Source organism: Anomaloglossus baeobatrachus, chromosome 2 (genome assembly GCF_048569485.1).
Source record: "Anomaloglossus baeobatrachus isolate aAnoBae1 chromosome 2, aAnoBae1.hap1, whole genome shotgun sequence".
In the NCBI taxonomy this organism is placed as follows: Eukaryota; Metazoa; Chordata; class Amphibia; order Anura; family Aromobatidae; genus Anomaloglossus; species Anomaloglossus baeobatrachus.
In genome coordinates, this window is record NC_134354.1 from 171948591 (window position 1) to 171966307 (window position 17717).

The window sequence follows — 17717 nt, forward strand, 5'->3', positions numbered from 1 at the left end:
GAGACACAGCGAGGGGACTCCAACCACAGTCTCCCTCGTTGCCACTAACTGGGCCACACACACCCCACTTGACTGGCATCGGTTGAGCCCCCCTTTTGACAAAGAAAAAGATGCTTTGCATGAAGCACTCTCAAAAATACGCGTGCCTTTCGCCTCCCCTGGCTGACCCAGGGGAAGAAAAGTCCTCTGAGAGCCAGGTCCACATTGTCAGTGGACAGACACGTGTGCTTATCTGCCAGCAGACCCCCAGCAGCACTGAAGACAGGTTCCGAGAGAACGCTGGCTGCAGGACACGACAAGATCCTCAAGGCGTACGTGGCGAGCTCAGGCAATTTATCCAGATTGGAAGCCTAAAATGAGCAGGGCTCAAGTTGCACAATAATGGAATCGATGTTTCTTTGCATATACTCATATATCTGTGTGTCTCCCTCTTTTTCCTTGTCCAGCTGTTTTGTTTTCACATGAGTATATGTCCTTGTCACTTTCCCATGTGTTTGTGTTATGTTGTGAGTTGTTTGTCACCTTTTGGACACCTTTCAGGGTGTTTTCTAGGTGTTTTACTGTGTTTGTGATTGCCTGCCATTGTTTCCTATGGGCTCGAGTTCGGTTCGTCGAACGTTCGACGAGCCGAACTCGAGCCAGACCCCCCGTTCGGCGAACCGCCTCGAGCCGAACCGGGACCGGTTCGCTCATCTCTACTTAGGATTTCATTACCTCCAGTCCATTTCCACCAGATTGACTGTCTGAATCGTATTTATTTTACAAGCTATATTAAGCTATAGTACTATACAGTAAAGTGAGCAGACCTGTTTACAGTGTGGGCGACTACTAAAATGTTCTGAAAGGGCTGACTTCTGCAGCGATATAGTATGAATCACCTGGGCTGCTCGGCATCAAAGCGACTTACTTCCTACAGAAAGCAGAATTCCCATGACGTGATAATAGCTGGTACAGCACAGAATGAATGTGCATGTTCACCCAAGCAAAACAAGCAGGGTTTTAGATCCAGCATAAAAGGAAAGCTTAGGATACACCAACAACGCCTCTGCAAAATACTATATAAATAAGGGAGTGCTATTCACAACCAGCAGTTTAATGCTTGCTAATGTAGCCACCTGACAATAGTAAATAATTCAGTGGCTGGAAATATCAAAATGTACGAGCACAGAGTCATAGAACTAATTCAATGCAATCACCTTCTATGCACAATGTGAGCCTTTACAGAATTAGCATTACATTGAGGCTTTGGGTTGGAGCCCTGTTACATGATATAAGGGAAGTGAATTAGGACCAATTCACTGGATTAAAGTTATAAGAATGATTTCTTTCCAGCTGGTTTTGAATGGGTCTACAGTATGAGTCCATCATAATTCCCTACATTCATAGTGATTGTGCTAATCCGAGACCGGATCACAATAGTCATGACTAGTTTCCCAAGAACACTTGACTCCACATATTACAATAGGGCATAGAACCAGGCATGATCTTAAACAGAAAACCCATTTATTGTCTAAAGCTGGATCACTGGTTCTCATTAACTCATCCTTACTAACAGTCTGTATTACGGCTACAATGTCGTTAATCATAACTTACTTGAGTTACAGCTTTCTCGGGACCTTTGGTATCATTGTGTGCACAAGATTCAGGAATCCATTGTACATGATAAAGTCCCAAGAGAGGATCTGAATCAAAAAAGAAATAGTAATTAACATACTAAGTACTATGTATTGATCTATTGATATATGACCTACGGAAAATCATTCAGCAGATTTAAAAATCTCTAAGAAAATAATTTATTTTTTTATTTCTAATGTGCTATTTCAGCCCAATAATTTCATTTTAATTGCTTTCTATACAGAGTATGATGCTAAGTAAAAAAAAAATCCCAGTTCAAGCTAGCAATTGATTCTTCTGCAATGACATATTGGAAATAAATCCTACACATACTGTATATGCATACACATACAGCGGATGAAATAAATATTGAACACGTCACAAGTTTTCTAAGTAAATATATTTACTAAAGATGCTGTTGACATGAATTTCTCATCAGATGTTGGTGAAAAATCCAATCCAACAATCCACACAGGCAAAGAAATCAAATCTTGGATGTTCATACCTTAAATTATGTGTAATAATGAAAAAGGACATTGGGAAAAGGTATTGAACACATGAAGAAAGAGAGGTGCAAAAAACCATGGAAAGTCATGACTCCAGAAAGCAATCCTACAACTTGAAGAAAAATATTATCAGCTGGGTCAATTGATGCCCTATAAAAAGGTGTCTCATTACCAAGGTGCCATAGAAGAAACATCTCACAATGGGTAACACTGTTGGGGCTAGAATCAGCAGGTACAATGGTTTCCAAGAAAATAAAACACTTAATTCACCTGTATGCACTCTCACAATGCAAGACTCCATTGCTAAAGAAAAAAAAGTACATGTTTAAGCAAGTTTAAAGTTTGCTCAACAATATTTAGATAAGCCTGTGCAATACTGGAAGAATATAGTCAGGTCAGATGGGACCAAAATTGATCTCATGTTTAGAGGCCAAAAGGCACTGGAAATGACCCCAAAAACACCATATAAACAGTGAAGTTTGGAGGTGGGAACATCATGTTGTGGGGCTGTTTTTCAGGATACGGCACTGGCAAACTTCCTGAAGGAAGGATGAATGGACAAATATACCGAGACATTCTTGCTAAAAATCTGCTACCATTAACCAGAATAAGGAAGATGAAGTGAAGGTGGCCTTTCAGCAAGACTTGTTTTAGAGAAAGAAAATAAAGCTGCTAGAGAGGCCCAGCCAATAACCTGACCTGATTTCAATAGAAAATTTATGAAAGGAACTAAATCTCAGAGTTCATAGAAGGAACCCAAGGAACCTTCAGGATTTGAAAATTGTTTGTTTGGAAAAATGGGCTAAAATCCCACCTGAGCAATGCATACGACTAGTTTCTCCATACAGGAGGTGTCTTGAAGCTGTCATTACCAATAATGGTTTTTATAGGAAGTATTAAATATATTTCAGTAAGCGTGTTCAATACATTTTCTCTGTCATTTTTCCTTAGTACACATCATTAAATCATTAAATTTATGGACATTAGTGATGAGCAAGTATGCTTGGCATTGCTCGATACTCGAATGAGCATTGGGGTGCTCGAGCATGCTCGGTACGCGATCAAGTATCACAGGTGCTCAAGCACCATGCTCAAGTTTCCGGCCATCATGTATGTACCCAACATTTATTCAATATGCGAAATTAGGGTGTTTTGTGACCCATGGCATGGCGAAGCATTCAGTGACTGAACATAAACCACCACTGTTCTCGAACATAATAACAGTACATGAGCCATGGGCACACACAGACCTCTCTGCTGTGACCACTTCCTAAGGTAATACATCCGGAAAAGTACTGAGTGACCGCAGCAAAAAGAACAGATGTCTGTACGCATACTGTACATGTGATGTCTTTACGGTCAGTGTGTGCATGCATGCCGATGGTATCTGTTCAGGTAATGCTTGTGCTGAGCAAGGGAGCACTGTCAATCAACATGCGGATGGTAGAACAGTGCACTGTGCACTCAAATTTGAAGAACACTTATTTGTTTATTTATTTAATTACTTTTTTATGAACTATAAAGGCAACAATTGCTACATAGCAGCTGCTTCTTATATGAGTTAGGTCCTTTTTATGACCATGTATTTAGCTTAATTTGTATTTTGGGGGTGGCAGCCTCTCATGAATTTCCTAAGGATTCTCTGTTCTATCAGAGATGATTTCCATTAGTAATACTATGAGTACTACAAGGAAATGTTGTGAATGTAGATTTCCAATGTTTTTTTCTTTATATCTCTAAACAAAAGGCAAACTCTAAAAACATACTGCAATCACAGAGCAAACATGTGTCAAAACAGCACAAAAATCAGGAATCTAAGACCTATGACCCTTTAACTTCCTGGCAAACCAGGTGTCCCCAGTCCTCATTACTCATCTGACAATATTTAGTGATATATCATATGTGCTCTTTGGTGCCCTAGTACATTTCATCATCTGGATGACTGCAATCAATAACAACAGGTCATGGTGGGATTGCAAAGTCTGATCCCTAACGCTATGATAATCTTTCTAAAGATCAGTATAACAAAGGAATTTCACCCTTTGTGGGGTTCTGCTATTATTTGTGCCCTTATTGTGATGTACAAAGTAGTAATATGGCAGCTATAAAAGTCTTCGGGGCCATAATATAGTCCAGAGCATATTATGGTTGCAGTAGAACGAAGAATAGTCTTTTCTGAACTACTTCCAAAATAGGGTTGTGTCATGGAAACCCCTCTCCTTGGAGAGCTAATTTGGGTTGAGATACCAGGGATCTCCATATCTGCTAATGTTGGTCCAATTAATAGTGATGCTTCGGAGACAAGAACACACAGACAGTATCTGTCAGTGTACCAGGCTTATCTGAATCACGGATGCCCACACACCAGTTTATTACAATCACAAAAGAATAGGGGGACTGCGTAGTTAATTACCTAAAAAGGATATGTAAATTAGGCATAACAAAATCGTAAATTATGGATTCTGCTGAATTCCATCAAACTAGTTTTGTCAAGTTTTCTATACCTTCAATAACAATTACAAACTTTAAACTAAAACATCTTAAAACAGAAATAACAACTATTGTTATATTGTTATTGCTTTTAGGAATAACACTTATAAAGCTAAATCAAAAACAGAAAATTATCAAGGATATACTTATATCTAATTTTCTTAAATAATAAAGCAATGCAAGGTATAAAATACAAGTGCATCTCAATAAATTAGAATATCATCAAAAAGTTAATTTATTTCAGTAATTCAATACAAAAAGGGAAACACATAAATTACAAAGTCGTTACAGAGTGATCTATTTCAAGTGTTTATTTCTGTTAATGTTGATAATTATGGCTTACAGCCAATGAAAGCCCAAAAGTCAGTATCTCAGAAAATTAGAATATTATATAAGACCAACTGAAAAAAGAATTTTAAACTCAGAAATGTTGGCCTACTGAAAATATGAAATATTTTGGCCTACTGAAATATTTAGCCGGGGTTCCTTTTGCATGAATTACTGCATCAATGTGGTGTGGCATGGAGGCGATCAGCCTGTGTTACTGCTGAGGTGTTATGGAAGCCCAGGTTGCTTTTATAGCAGCCCTCAGCTTGTCTGCATTTTTGGGTCTGGTGTCTCTCATCTTCCTCTTGACCATAACCCAAAGATTCTCTATGGGGTTTAGGTCAAGTGAGTTTTCTGGCCAATCAAGCACAGTGATACTGTGGTTATTAACCAGGTTTTGATACTTTTGGTAGTATGGACAGGTGCCAAGTCGTGCTGGAAAATTAAATTTCCATCTTCAAAAAGTTTGTTGGCAGAGGGAAGCATGAAGTACCAACTGTACTGACTTTGGTCTTCATAAAACACAATGGACCTACACCAGCAGATGACATGGCTCCCCAGACCATCACTGATTGTGGAAACTTCACACTAGACTTCAAGCAGCTTGAATTGTGGCCTCTCCACTCTTCCTCCAGACTCTGAGACCTTGATTCATCTGAAAACAACACCTTGGACCACTGAGCAACAGTCAAGATCTTATTCTCCTTGGCCCAGGTAAGACACTTCTGATGTTGTCTATTGGTCATGAGTGGCTTGACACAAGGAATGCGACAGTTGTAGCCCATGCCCTGTATACGTCTGTGTGTGGTAGCTCTTGAAGTACTTACTTCAGCAGCATTCCACTCCTTTTGAATCTCCCCACATTTTTGAATGGCCTTTACTTAACAATCATATCAAGGCTACGGTTATCTCAGTTGCTTGTGCACCTTCTTCTACCACACTTTTTTCTTCCACTCAAATTTGAACAGCCAGCTTCTTTAGCAATGACCTTTTATGGCAACCTGCCTTTTGGAGTGTGTCAATGACTGCTTTCTATCAAGTTGGCAATATTCCCCAAGATTGTGTAGCCTACTGAACCAGACTAACGGACCATTTTAAATGCTTAGGAAGCCTTTGCAGGTGTTTTGCTGTAATTTTTCTAGTTTTCTGTGATAATGATTTTTGGGTTTTCATTGGCTGTAGGCCATAATCTTCAACATTAACAGAAATAAACCCTTGAAATAGATCCCTCTGTGTGTAATGACTCTATATAATATATACATTTCCCTTTTTGTATTGAATTATTGAAATAAATTAACTTTTTGATGATATTCTAATTTATTGAGATGCACTTGTATTAACCAGAAAAGTTGCATACAGATGCACCATATAGCAACAAACAGATTTATAGCAAGCCTTTATGTCATTGCAGGATGTTCCATTTGTTCAAGTAAACGAGCACTAGGAGTGTACCAAGAGCATTTAATATGACCTGCATTTTTGCCACTTTTGAATGTAATTTTTAATGAAAAATAAAATGCTCTAGACATAGTAAGGTCAATCACAGGCTTTCATCACATGCCTTCCTGGTTAAAAAAAAAAAGTGCACAAAGGCAGAAAATTTACTGTCAAGCTGTACATTTTATTGTCACGTGATGTTAAATATTCATCAACGACTTTGTACTTTGATTTAAATTAATCCTGAATGTAAATCAATCATGAATCTATAAAGAGATTGATAAAAATTGTTAGTAATTTAATACATCTTTGAAGCATTCACAGGTTGATTCCATATGTGAACATATAAAGGACTTAAGGATGTTCATCTTGTCTGATCAGACAGTCCTGACAGTCTGAGTACGCAGATGGTTAGGAGGGCAGCGCAGAACAGGCTGAGTAATTCTCAGTGCATGCACATGCCGAGGCCGGCTGGGTGGCCTCGAGGATTCATCTACCTGTACACTTTTCCTTATATGATTCCAACACATAAAACACATATTGGGAATAAATGTATATAAGACATGTGGTCCCAGGACTATAGTATAAGCATATTAAGCATTACAGCTCTGTAATAGGCTAGAAATGGCAAAAATCAGAGGTTAAGCACTGCACACTATAATATTTCTTCTACTCAGACAGTGTTTCCAATAGTTATCATTATTCATCCCAGAAGAATAGTCTACTAACAATTCATAATATAAATATAAATAAAATGCAAATAGAAATAAAATAAATTCTAGATCCATATATATATATATATATATATATATATATATATATATATATTATTTTTTATTATCATTATTTACTATTATAGCGCCATTTATTCCATGGCGCTTTACAAGTGAAAGGGTATACGTACAACAATTATTAACAGTACATAACAGACTGGTATAGGAGGAGAGAGGACCCTGCCCGCAAGGGCTCACAATCTACAGGGAATGGGTGATGGTACAATAGGTGAGGACAGAGCTGGCTGCGCAGTAGTCTACTGGACTGAGAGCTATTGTAGGTTGTAGGCTTGTTGGAAGAGATGGGTATACTATAATATACTATATTATTATTGTTATTATTAGTAGTAGTAGTATTTGTAGTAGCAGTGGTGGTATTGTTATTATTTTTATTATTATTTTATGGAATATATATTATTCTATATATATATACATATATATATATATATATATATATACACACACATACATACAATATTATTATCATTATTATAAATTATTCCATTTGTATGTATGTAAGCATGTATATATACATATGTATATATATATATATATATATATATCTACACAGTATATTCATATCACAGGACGTTTCGGTCAGGAACTGACCTTTCTCCAATTTCACGGTGCTGCTCTGAAATTTTTTTATTATATATATATATACACTCACAGTATATAATTTTGTGACTAAACATTGGAATACTTTTTGACTGTGAGCCCACAATTAATTTTTGGTGACTTTTTGACACTGTTTTTGCTGTGTCAAAAACACTACATCTTACAGTTCCAGCAGACTGGATGGGATTTACAGAAATCTCATGCCCACTACTCATCTTTTTAACTCTGCGTAAACTGACCTGCTGTACACATTAAAAATTCACAATATGTCACTGTCTCTTGCAGGTATGCTGAGTTTTATGAGAATATTTTCCCCATAGACTTGCATTAGACATGGAAATAGTGCGTATTTAGTGCATTTCTACCGCAGAAACGCACCAGAAATGTGTATAATATTCACAAAAAGTTTTAACAAAGTCAAATACCATAAACCATCAAAAATAAATCAACTTAAGCCGGCATTACACGCAGCGGCGTATCTAACTATATATCGCCTGGATCACGGATTCCGTGACGTACATCCGGCATCGTTAGCGTTGTCGTTGCGTGTGACAGCAAGGAACGACCATTAACAATGGAAAATACTCACCTTATCATCCATCGTTGACACGTCGTTCCTTTTTAAAAAATCGTTGATTGTAGAGGACACAGGTTGTTCGTCGTTCCCGGGGCAGCACACATCGCTCCGTGTGACACCTCGGGAACGACGAACTGTAGCTTACCTGCGGCCGCCGGCAATGAGGAAGGAAGGAGGTGGGCGGGATGTTACAGCCGCTCATCTCCGCCCCTCCGTTTCTATTGGGCGGCCGCTTAGTGACATCACTGTGACGCCGCACAACCGCCCCCTTAGAAAGGAGGCGGTTCACTGGCAACAGTGTCGTCGCTAGGCAGGTGAGTCTCGTGTGACGGCTCCTAACGATTTTGTGCACCACGGGCAGCGATTTGCCCGTTACACACAAACGATGGGGGCGGGTGCTTACGCCAGCGATATCACTAGCGATATCGCTGCGTGTAACACCCCTTTAATGAAACCCCTTCACTCCATGGCCATTTTCCATTTTTGTGCTTTAATTTTTTAAAGAGCCATGACTTTTTATTTTTCGGACCATATAGACTTGTGAGGGCTGTTATTTTGCATGATGATGAGTTAACGTTTAAATGACATCATTTCATTATATTGTCTTGGAACTCAGGAAAAAAAATCCAAATGCGGTGAAATTGCAAAAAAAGAGCAATTCCTCATTTGTTTTTTTTGGGGGGGGTTGTTTACCATATTCACTATATGCAATATTATTATTATGACTATGGCACTATGATTCTCCAGGTTAGTATGAGTACGCAGATACCAAAATGTATGCTTTTTTGCTATATTCAAGTAATACAAAAAAATTCAGAAGTTTGTAAAAAAAAAAAAAAAAAAGTGCTTTTGGCGTCATTTTCTGAGAACCATAAGGTTTTCGTGATCTGAGGCTCGTGATGGCTCATTTTTTACACCCTGAGCTGATGTTTTTACCAATATATTTTTTAGCTACATATAATGTTTTGTTCACCTGTTCTTGTATTTGATTGCAATGTCTCAGTGGCCAAAAAAAACATAATTCTGTTTTTTTTTTATGCTATACTGTTTATCAATTGGATTATTTTTTTGTTTTATTTTCAATGAGACAAGAGGGAGTGATTTTAACTTGTGTGTTTCTTTTATTTTTTTTAGATTTTTGTAAACTTTTTTTTACTTTTTTCTGTTTTTACTAGTCCCTTTAGTGGACTAAAGCTGTGAACATCTGATCGCCTGTGTTATACAGAGTAGCAATGCATCAGCACTGCCCTGAATAAGGCCTCTTTCACATGTTCGTGAAAAACCACGTTTTTCACGGACGTGTCAGAGGTGCGTTTCGCCCTCCGTGTGCTGTGTTTATGGCCTACGTGTGTTCTCCGTGTGTTATCCATGATAACACACGGAGAACGGGAACTCTCTGCTCACCTGTCCCTGGCGTTGCTTTCCATAGTGCTGATCTTCGGTCTCCGGTCCTGCCGACTCCCCGCCGCTGCAGCTTCTGCTGCAGTGAAGTAAATATTCAATAAGCATAATGAGCGGCGGTCGGAAGCAAGTGACAGCAGCGGCAGAGACAGCAGGGCTGGAGAAGGTGAGTAATGTTTTTTTTTTTATTTTCTCAAACACGTGTGTTTTCTCCAGCACGTGTCACATGGAACACATCCATGTGGTCCATTTGCGTTCCGTGTGACACCCGTGATGCCGGAGAAAAACGGACATGTTGACGTGTGGAGCACACAGACACACATATGCTCCACACGTACACATGGTCCATGGCAGAACACGCACGTGAGTGCAGACCCATTGATTTTAATGGGTCTATGTGTGCCCGTGTCTTCGGTACGTGAGAAAACTGACCAAACACGTACCGGAGACACGGACGTGTGAAAGAGGTCTAACACAAATCATGTCTCCTATGAATGTTCACAGCCGGCGTTCATAGAAGAATCATAATGACAGACACAGGGGTTATCAGCTGACCCCTGACTGTGATGACAACCCATTGACATCTCGCAATAATATCAAGGGGCCACCAATGGGAGAGATAAAAAAAGTGCACCCCCGCCGGCGTATGTTAAATCCCACTGTAGGAGATTGACAGCAGAATTTAACTGGTTAACAACCACAAGAGGATTTCCGAATCACCTGCAGCTGTTAAAGACACATGACGGCTTATTAAATCAGCCAACATGTGCATCAAAAGATGTGGGCTCGGTGTGTGAGCCATCATCAAAGGGACAGGACATATGACGTAAATATAAATCATAGGTCGTGAAGAGATTAAAATATAACATATCAACAAGAGACAAAAATAGTGATAAAAACACGTAAAAAAAAAAAATAATACAAAAACACGTGAAAAAAATTGCTGCTGAAATTCAATTCTGCAACATCAAAAATTAACCTAAAACTCATCATGGGAACAAAGCTTTAAAAGGAATCTTTCACCAGGTTTTACTATCCCACCTAAAAACAGCATGATGCAGGGGCAGAGACTCAGATTCCAGCTATATGTCACTTACTTTTCTGGTTGCTGTAGTTTTAATTTAAAACGGTGTTATCTCCTGCAAATTTCTTAGGAAAAGGGGGATTTGATGAAGATTAGACCCTTATTTAGCTGCCTTGAAAGGAACTTGTTTATAGTAGACACTAAGCATCTGACTACAGTCATATGTAAAAGTTTGGGCACCCCTATTAATGTTAACCTTTTTTCTTTATAACAATTTGGGTTTTTGCAACAGCTATTTCAGTTTCATATATCTAATAACTGATGGACTGAGTAATATTTTGGACTGAAATGAGGTTTATTGTACTAACAGAAAATGTGCAATCCGCATTTATACAAAATTTGACCAGTGCAAAAGTATGGGCACCTCAACATAAAAGTAACATTAATATTTTGTAGATCCTCCTTTTGCAAAAATAACAGCCTCTAGTCGCTTCCTGTAGCTTTTAATGAGTTCCTGGATCCTGGATGAAGGTATGTTTGACCATTTCTGTTTACAAAAGAATTCCAGTTCAGTTAAGTTTGATGGTCGCCGAGCATGGACAGCACGCTTCAAATCATCCCCCAGATTTTCAATGATATTCAGCTCTGGGGACTGGGATGGCTATTCCAGAACATTGTAATTGTTCCTCTGCATGAATGCCTGAGTAGATTTGGAGCGGTGTTTTGGATCATTGTCTTGATGAAATGTCCATCCCCTGCGTAACTTTAACTTCGTCACTGATTCTTGCACATTATTGTCAAGAATATGCTGATACTGACTTGAATCCATGCGACCCTCAACTTTAACAAGATTCCCGGTGCCGACATTGGCCACACAGCCCCAAAGCATGATGGAACCTCCACCAAATTTTATTGTGGGTAGCAAGTGCTTTTCTTGGAATGCCGTGTTTTTTTGCCTCCATGCATAATGCCTTTCTGTATGACCAAACAACTCAATCTTTGTTTCATCAGTCCACAGGACCTTCTTCCAAAATGTAACTGGCTTGTCCAAATGTGCTTTTGCATACCTCAGGTGACTCTGTTTGTGGCGTGCTTGCAGAAACGGCTTCTTTCGCATCACTCTCCCATACAGCTTCTCCTTGTGCAAAGTGCGCTCTATTGTTGACCGATGCACATTGACACCATCTGCAGCAAGATGAAGCGGCAGGTCTTTGTAGGTGGTCTGTGGATTGTCCTTGACTGTTCTCACCATTCTTCTCTGCCTTTCTGATATTTTTCTTGGCCTGCCACTTCTGGGCTTAACAAGAACTGTACCTGTGTTCTTCCATTTCCTTACTATGTTCCTCACAGTGGAAACTGACGGTTTAAATCTCTGAGACAACTTTTTGTATCCTTCCCCTGAACAACTATGTTGAATAATCTTTGTTTTCAGATCATTTGAGAGTTGTTTTGAGGAGCCCATGATGTCACTCTTCATAGGAGATTCAAATAGGAGAACAACTTGCAAGTGGCCACCTTAAATACCTTTTCTCATGATTAGATACACCTGCCTATGAAGTTCAAAGTTCAATGAGGTTACAAAACCAATTTAGTGCTTTAGTAAGTCAGTAAAAAGTAGTTAGGAGTGTTCAAATCAAGAAATTGATAAGGGTGCCCATACTTTTGCACTGGTCAAATTTTGTTTAAATGCGGATTGCAGATTTTCTGTTAGTACAATAAACCTCATTTCAATCCAGAAATATTACTCAGTCCATCAGTTATTAGATATATGAAACTGAAATAGCTGTTGCAAAAACCCAAATTGTTATAAAGAAAAAAGGTTAACATTAATAGGGGTGCCCAAACTTTTTCATATGACTGTATATACTGTATGTCTCTAGCTGCAGAAGCAGGCACTCTGCTCTCTGTACCCAACGCCATAACACACCCACAACATTTGAGGTACTCTATTTCTTTTAGGCCCCTTTCACACGTCAGTGATTCTGGTACGTTTGTGCTTTTTTTTAAACGTACCAGAATCACTGACATACGCAGACCCATTATAATGAATGGGTCTGCTCACACGTCAGTGATTTGTCACTGCACGTGTCTCCGTGCAGCGTACCCGCGTGTGCGTGTTTGCTGCACGGAGACATGTCCATTTTTTTCTGGCATCACTGATGTTCCACGGACCACGCAGTGGTATGGTCCGTGAAACACGTGCCAGAAAAAAACGTGCATTTAAAATAATAAACATTTTAACTCACCCGGCGTCCAGCGATGTCCTCTGCAGCCCGTGCAGATTGCTCCTTCTGTGCCGGCTCATTATTGTCGCGCATATTCATTATGCGCGACACAGCCGACCCGGAAGCAGCTGCTGCGGGGGTCACCGCCGGCCGGATGCTGCGTCGCGGGAGCGATCAGCACCATGGACAGCGGGAGCGGGTGCAGGTGAGTGAATCTCTAAGTGCAATCACAGGCCACGGAGAACGGAGCCCGGATTGCACTTAGACAACCCACGTGTGCTGTGATTTTCGGCACACGCAGGGACACGTGCGTGTTTTATACGCCAGTGAAAAACGTCTGTGTTTTTCACTGACGTGTGAAACGGGCCTTAATGTAGGATTTTTTAACAGACACTGTTTAGAATTAGTGATGAGAGTGTGCCCGCCACTGCTTGTTACTCAGTCAAGCATCGGGTTTCTCTGACACAACTCAAGTATTGATCATTACTGAAGTCAATGGGAAATTCAAGCATTTTCAAATTCAGATGCTCGAGGCTCGATCGAGTAATGAGCTGTGGAGAGCACGCTCACTCATCACTATTTAAAATCAAGTTTTTATAGGATGGATTTTCTGTCTACAAAGAGAGAGACCTGTCACTCATAATGATTGTGGGAGGATGAAGCTGCTGTGCTATGCTTAAATAGGGAGAGACTTGTCAGTAAAGCATCTGGGAGGGGAGAATCTGTTGGGGGCTCGCCTTGGACCAGTCAGCTCAGTCGCAGGTCAGCTTTTCAACATATGTTTACACTGAAAGGATGTAGTGCTTCAGAGTAATAAATACCTGGCTGCAATGGTACTACCAGTGTCAGATTCCTGATGCCCATGATTAATCGGATGGTCAGGTTCTCTTTAAAAGGAACTGAATATGTCCTCTGATAGACTGTCTGATTTTGGTGGTCTGTCACTAATTTTTAGGCTGGGGTCACACTATCATATGGCATCTAATGTGAGTGCATCGGATGTGATATGCTAATGACCATTGGCTCTTGCTGTGCTGCCAGCATGAGCCGAGTGTCATGCAACTGTGATCTGATTGTGCGATCAGATCACAGCTGAGGAAGAGTGGGCAGGACCTGAGCAGGAGAGGGAGTGCTTAAACTCCCCATTCCCTTCATTGTCAGCTGATGCGGTTATCGCACTGCACTCGGATGTCATCTGAGTGTAGTCCGATGTTTCTCTCGCGCCCATTCACTTGAATGGGTGTGACTGATACGGCTCTCGCTGATAATTGCAGCATGCTGCGATTTATTTTCTCAGTCAGATTAGGGCTGAGGAAAAACTTGCAGTTGTGAGCTGCAGCATTGTCTAACATTGGGCCGAGTGCAATGCGAGATTTTCTCATATTGCACTTGTGCGAGTCATAAGCTTGTGTGAGCGGACCCTTAGTGTGAGGATTTATATCATTTATTTCTGCATTCAAGCAATGACTAGTCACTTATACGATATGCAGCCCTCCAGACACTGACAGATTTGCTGCCTGAAACTGGGATAAACATTGCAAGGATTAGGCAAGATATATATGACTTGGTCCATGTGTATCTGTACACTAGTTTGCACTACCAATGACTGCAAAGGCTAATTAGCATCAACACACTGATCACATCCATAAAATGGACAAGAATAGTGTATGCGAGCATTTTTTTATGTACATCCATGTGTTAAATCTCATTTGTGCGCCTCCACATTGACTAATACTGGTTAAGGTGTTGTCGAAGTTCAGTTCTTTGCAGACACAGACAGCACAGTGACCAAAAAATCACTCATCTGAAGCAAGACTTAAGCCTGCTTTACATGCTGCAATCAATCATGCGATCGCATTTGCGATCGTACCCGCCCCCATCGTTTGTGCGGCACAGGAAATTTGTTGCCCATGTTGCACAATGTTGTAACCCCCCGTCACACGTACTTACCTTCCAAACGACCTCGCTGTGTGCGGCAAACATCCACTTCCTGAAGGGGGAGGGACGTTCGGCGTCACAGCGATGTCACACAGCGGCCGGCCAATAGCAGAGGGTCCGGAGATGAGCGGGGCGTAAACATCCCGCCCACCTCCTTCCTTCCGCATTGCCAGCGGGACGCAGGTTAGCTGCAGTTCATCGTTCCCGGGGGTGTCACATGGAGCGATGTGTGCTGCCTCGGGAACAATGAACAACCAGCGCGCAGAAGGACGTTTGATATTTTGAAAATGAGCGACGTGTCAACGAGCAACGATAAAGTGAGTATTTTTGCTCGTTCACACTCGCTTGTAGCTGTCACACGCTATGATATGTCAAATGATGCCGGGTGTACGTCACTACCGACGTGACCCCGACGACATATCGTATGATATATATTGTAGCGTGTAAAGCCCGCTTTAAACTGTGCATAGAAAGATATCTATCATTCAGAGGGATGTCATTGGCGGTACATTGTCTGATGGCCTGTTACAGTCACTTGACTCCTATAGTTAACCATAGGCCTCGGTGTTTATATGGTGAAAGAAATGGACTTCATTGCTTTCTTCCCCTGCACAGGCACTGGAGGACCTGGATCCACGTGGTTAGAGCAGGGGAGCGTGCCTTATTTTAATAAACTATAACATACCTTCTCATTTATAATTTAAGAGCCAAGTGACATATTAGTGACACAGAAATGTGCATAATGAACCTGACCAGTTCCCTTTAAATATTATTCTAAGGATCAATCTGAAATCCAAGTATTTTTGTAAATTCCTAGGAATGTGCTATCATCATTTTAATCACCTGTACAGACATCACCATGAATCTTATATGGTTCAGGTAGCATCACATCCTACAATCTGTCATCGTCTTATCAATGTTGGCCACTTTCCAAGTTTCTGCACTTCATTTCTAAAATATTTACTTTTAGCTGATAAAAACAAGGTTCGAAATATTTTTACAGAAAGTTGAAACAAAGGCAACAAACTATTCTACAAAATATAAATTATATCCAATGCCTTAAATATTGATCAATCTAGGTTCATTAAATCTATAGGGCTTGATAAACCATCATCACAGGGTTACTGGAATTAGCCGTGGGAATCGCTGAAAAGCAAGCGGCAAGTATTCAATATCAATGCAGTGCCACCATTAAAGCAGGCTTTACACGCTGCGACATCGCTAGCGATGTCGCGAGTGATAGCACCCGCCCACGTCGGTGGCGCGTCACAGGGTGATCGCCTCCGTAGCGAACAATATCGCTACGGCAGCGTCACACGCAATTACCTGTTCACCGACGTCGCTGTGGCCGCCGAACAATCTCTCCTTTAAGGGGGAGGTTCGCTCGGCGTCACAGCAGCGCCACTAAGCGGCCGACCAATAGAAGCGGAGGGGCGGAGATGAGTGTCCGGAACAGCCCGCCCCCCTCCTTCATTCCTCATTGCCGGCGGCCGCAGGTATGATGTTGTTCCTCATTCCTGCGCTGTCACACATAGCGATGTGTGCTGCCGCAGGAACGACAAACAGCCTGCGTTCCAAATGAGGAATAATTTTTTAAAAATGAACGATGTGTAAACGACGAATGATTTGACACCTTTTTGCGATTGTTACTGATTGCAAAAAGGTGTCACTCACAACAACATCGCTAACGAGGCCGGATGTGCGTCACCAACACCGTGACCCCGACGATATCTCGTTAGCGATATCGTTGTGTGTAAATGGGCCTTAAGACAGTTCTTTTGTCAAAGGGAATCTGTCAGCTGGTTTTAGTACATAGTTTGAGGGCAGCAAGAGCTAGGGGCCGAGACACTAATTTCAGTGATGTGTCACTTAGTAGCCTGTGTGCTGTTGTTTCAATTTAATGAGTTCAACAGGAGATTAACAATTAACAGGAGATTAACAATGCTTGACTAGGTGCTTGTGTAAAACTTGCCAAAGTGTTGCAATGGGCCACACAGTCTTCAGACCATGGTTCTGTAAATGTTCCCTGCCTGTGCGTGCAGCAGCGAATAACTGAAACTGATATCTCTGTGAAGAATGTGTGATCCACATGTAGATTCAGCAGATACCACAATGCAGGTTCCTCTGCTGGATAATTCTGAAACCATATGACTGTGATATAGTCATTTCTGTTTGGAGGCTTGTTCATGATTATGCACAACCACAAACCCATTTTTCAAATTACAGCAACATTGTGGGTTCTCATATGCATGAAGATGTGTGTTTTTAATTATAAGTGAATGTATCAGTATGCACTGTATGGCATTTCATTCATCCCCCTGCTACTCCTGATTTTGCTTAACATGCAAGATCACAGATTTTTTTTACAATAGTGTCCTTTCTAATATGCCTTATGGACTATGATTGTGGCACATGTGCTTGTGATATATACAATCAGTAGCCTACCAATCTTTTAAAATACCTTTTCAATAAATAGTATTGATTTCTAATAAATAAAAGCAAGTAGATTAAAAAAGCAACTCATTTTAATAACAATTATCTATCATTTTGTGCTGACAGTTCCTATGCCTGCCTAATATAAATGCTTATACCATCACAGAATACAAATTAATCTTCATAGTCTAACTTTGTAGTAAAGTTTAATCTGCCCTATCTCCTTTCTAAACTCCAAGTAGTGGAGAGGACATCAAGATTGTAATAATAAGGCCTCGGTTCCACTTACATTTTGCACGGACAAGTGCAATCCGATTAAACATTGGATTGCACCCACACTAGTGCAAAACTATG

General features: G+C 40.6%; 1 protein-coding gene across 2 annotated transcripts in view; it reads right to left on the reverse strand.

Moving 5' to 3' along the window:
• ANOS1 (anosmin 1) overlaps positions 1-17717 on the reverse strand; it is a 356611-nt gene that overhangs the window by 62037 nt on the left and 276857 nt on the right. For both annotated transcript variants that reach the window (XM_075335484.1, XM_075335483.1), the window contains one exon: positions 1594-1682. In XM_075335484.1, the coding sequence (XP_075191599.1) occupies positions 1594-1682 (89 nt within the window). The remainder of the gene's footprint in view (positions 1-1593; positions 1683-17717) is intronic.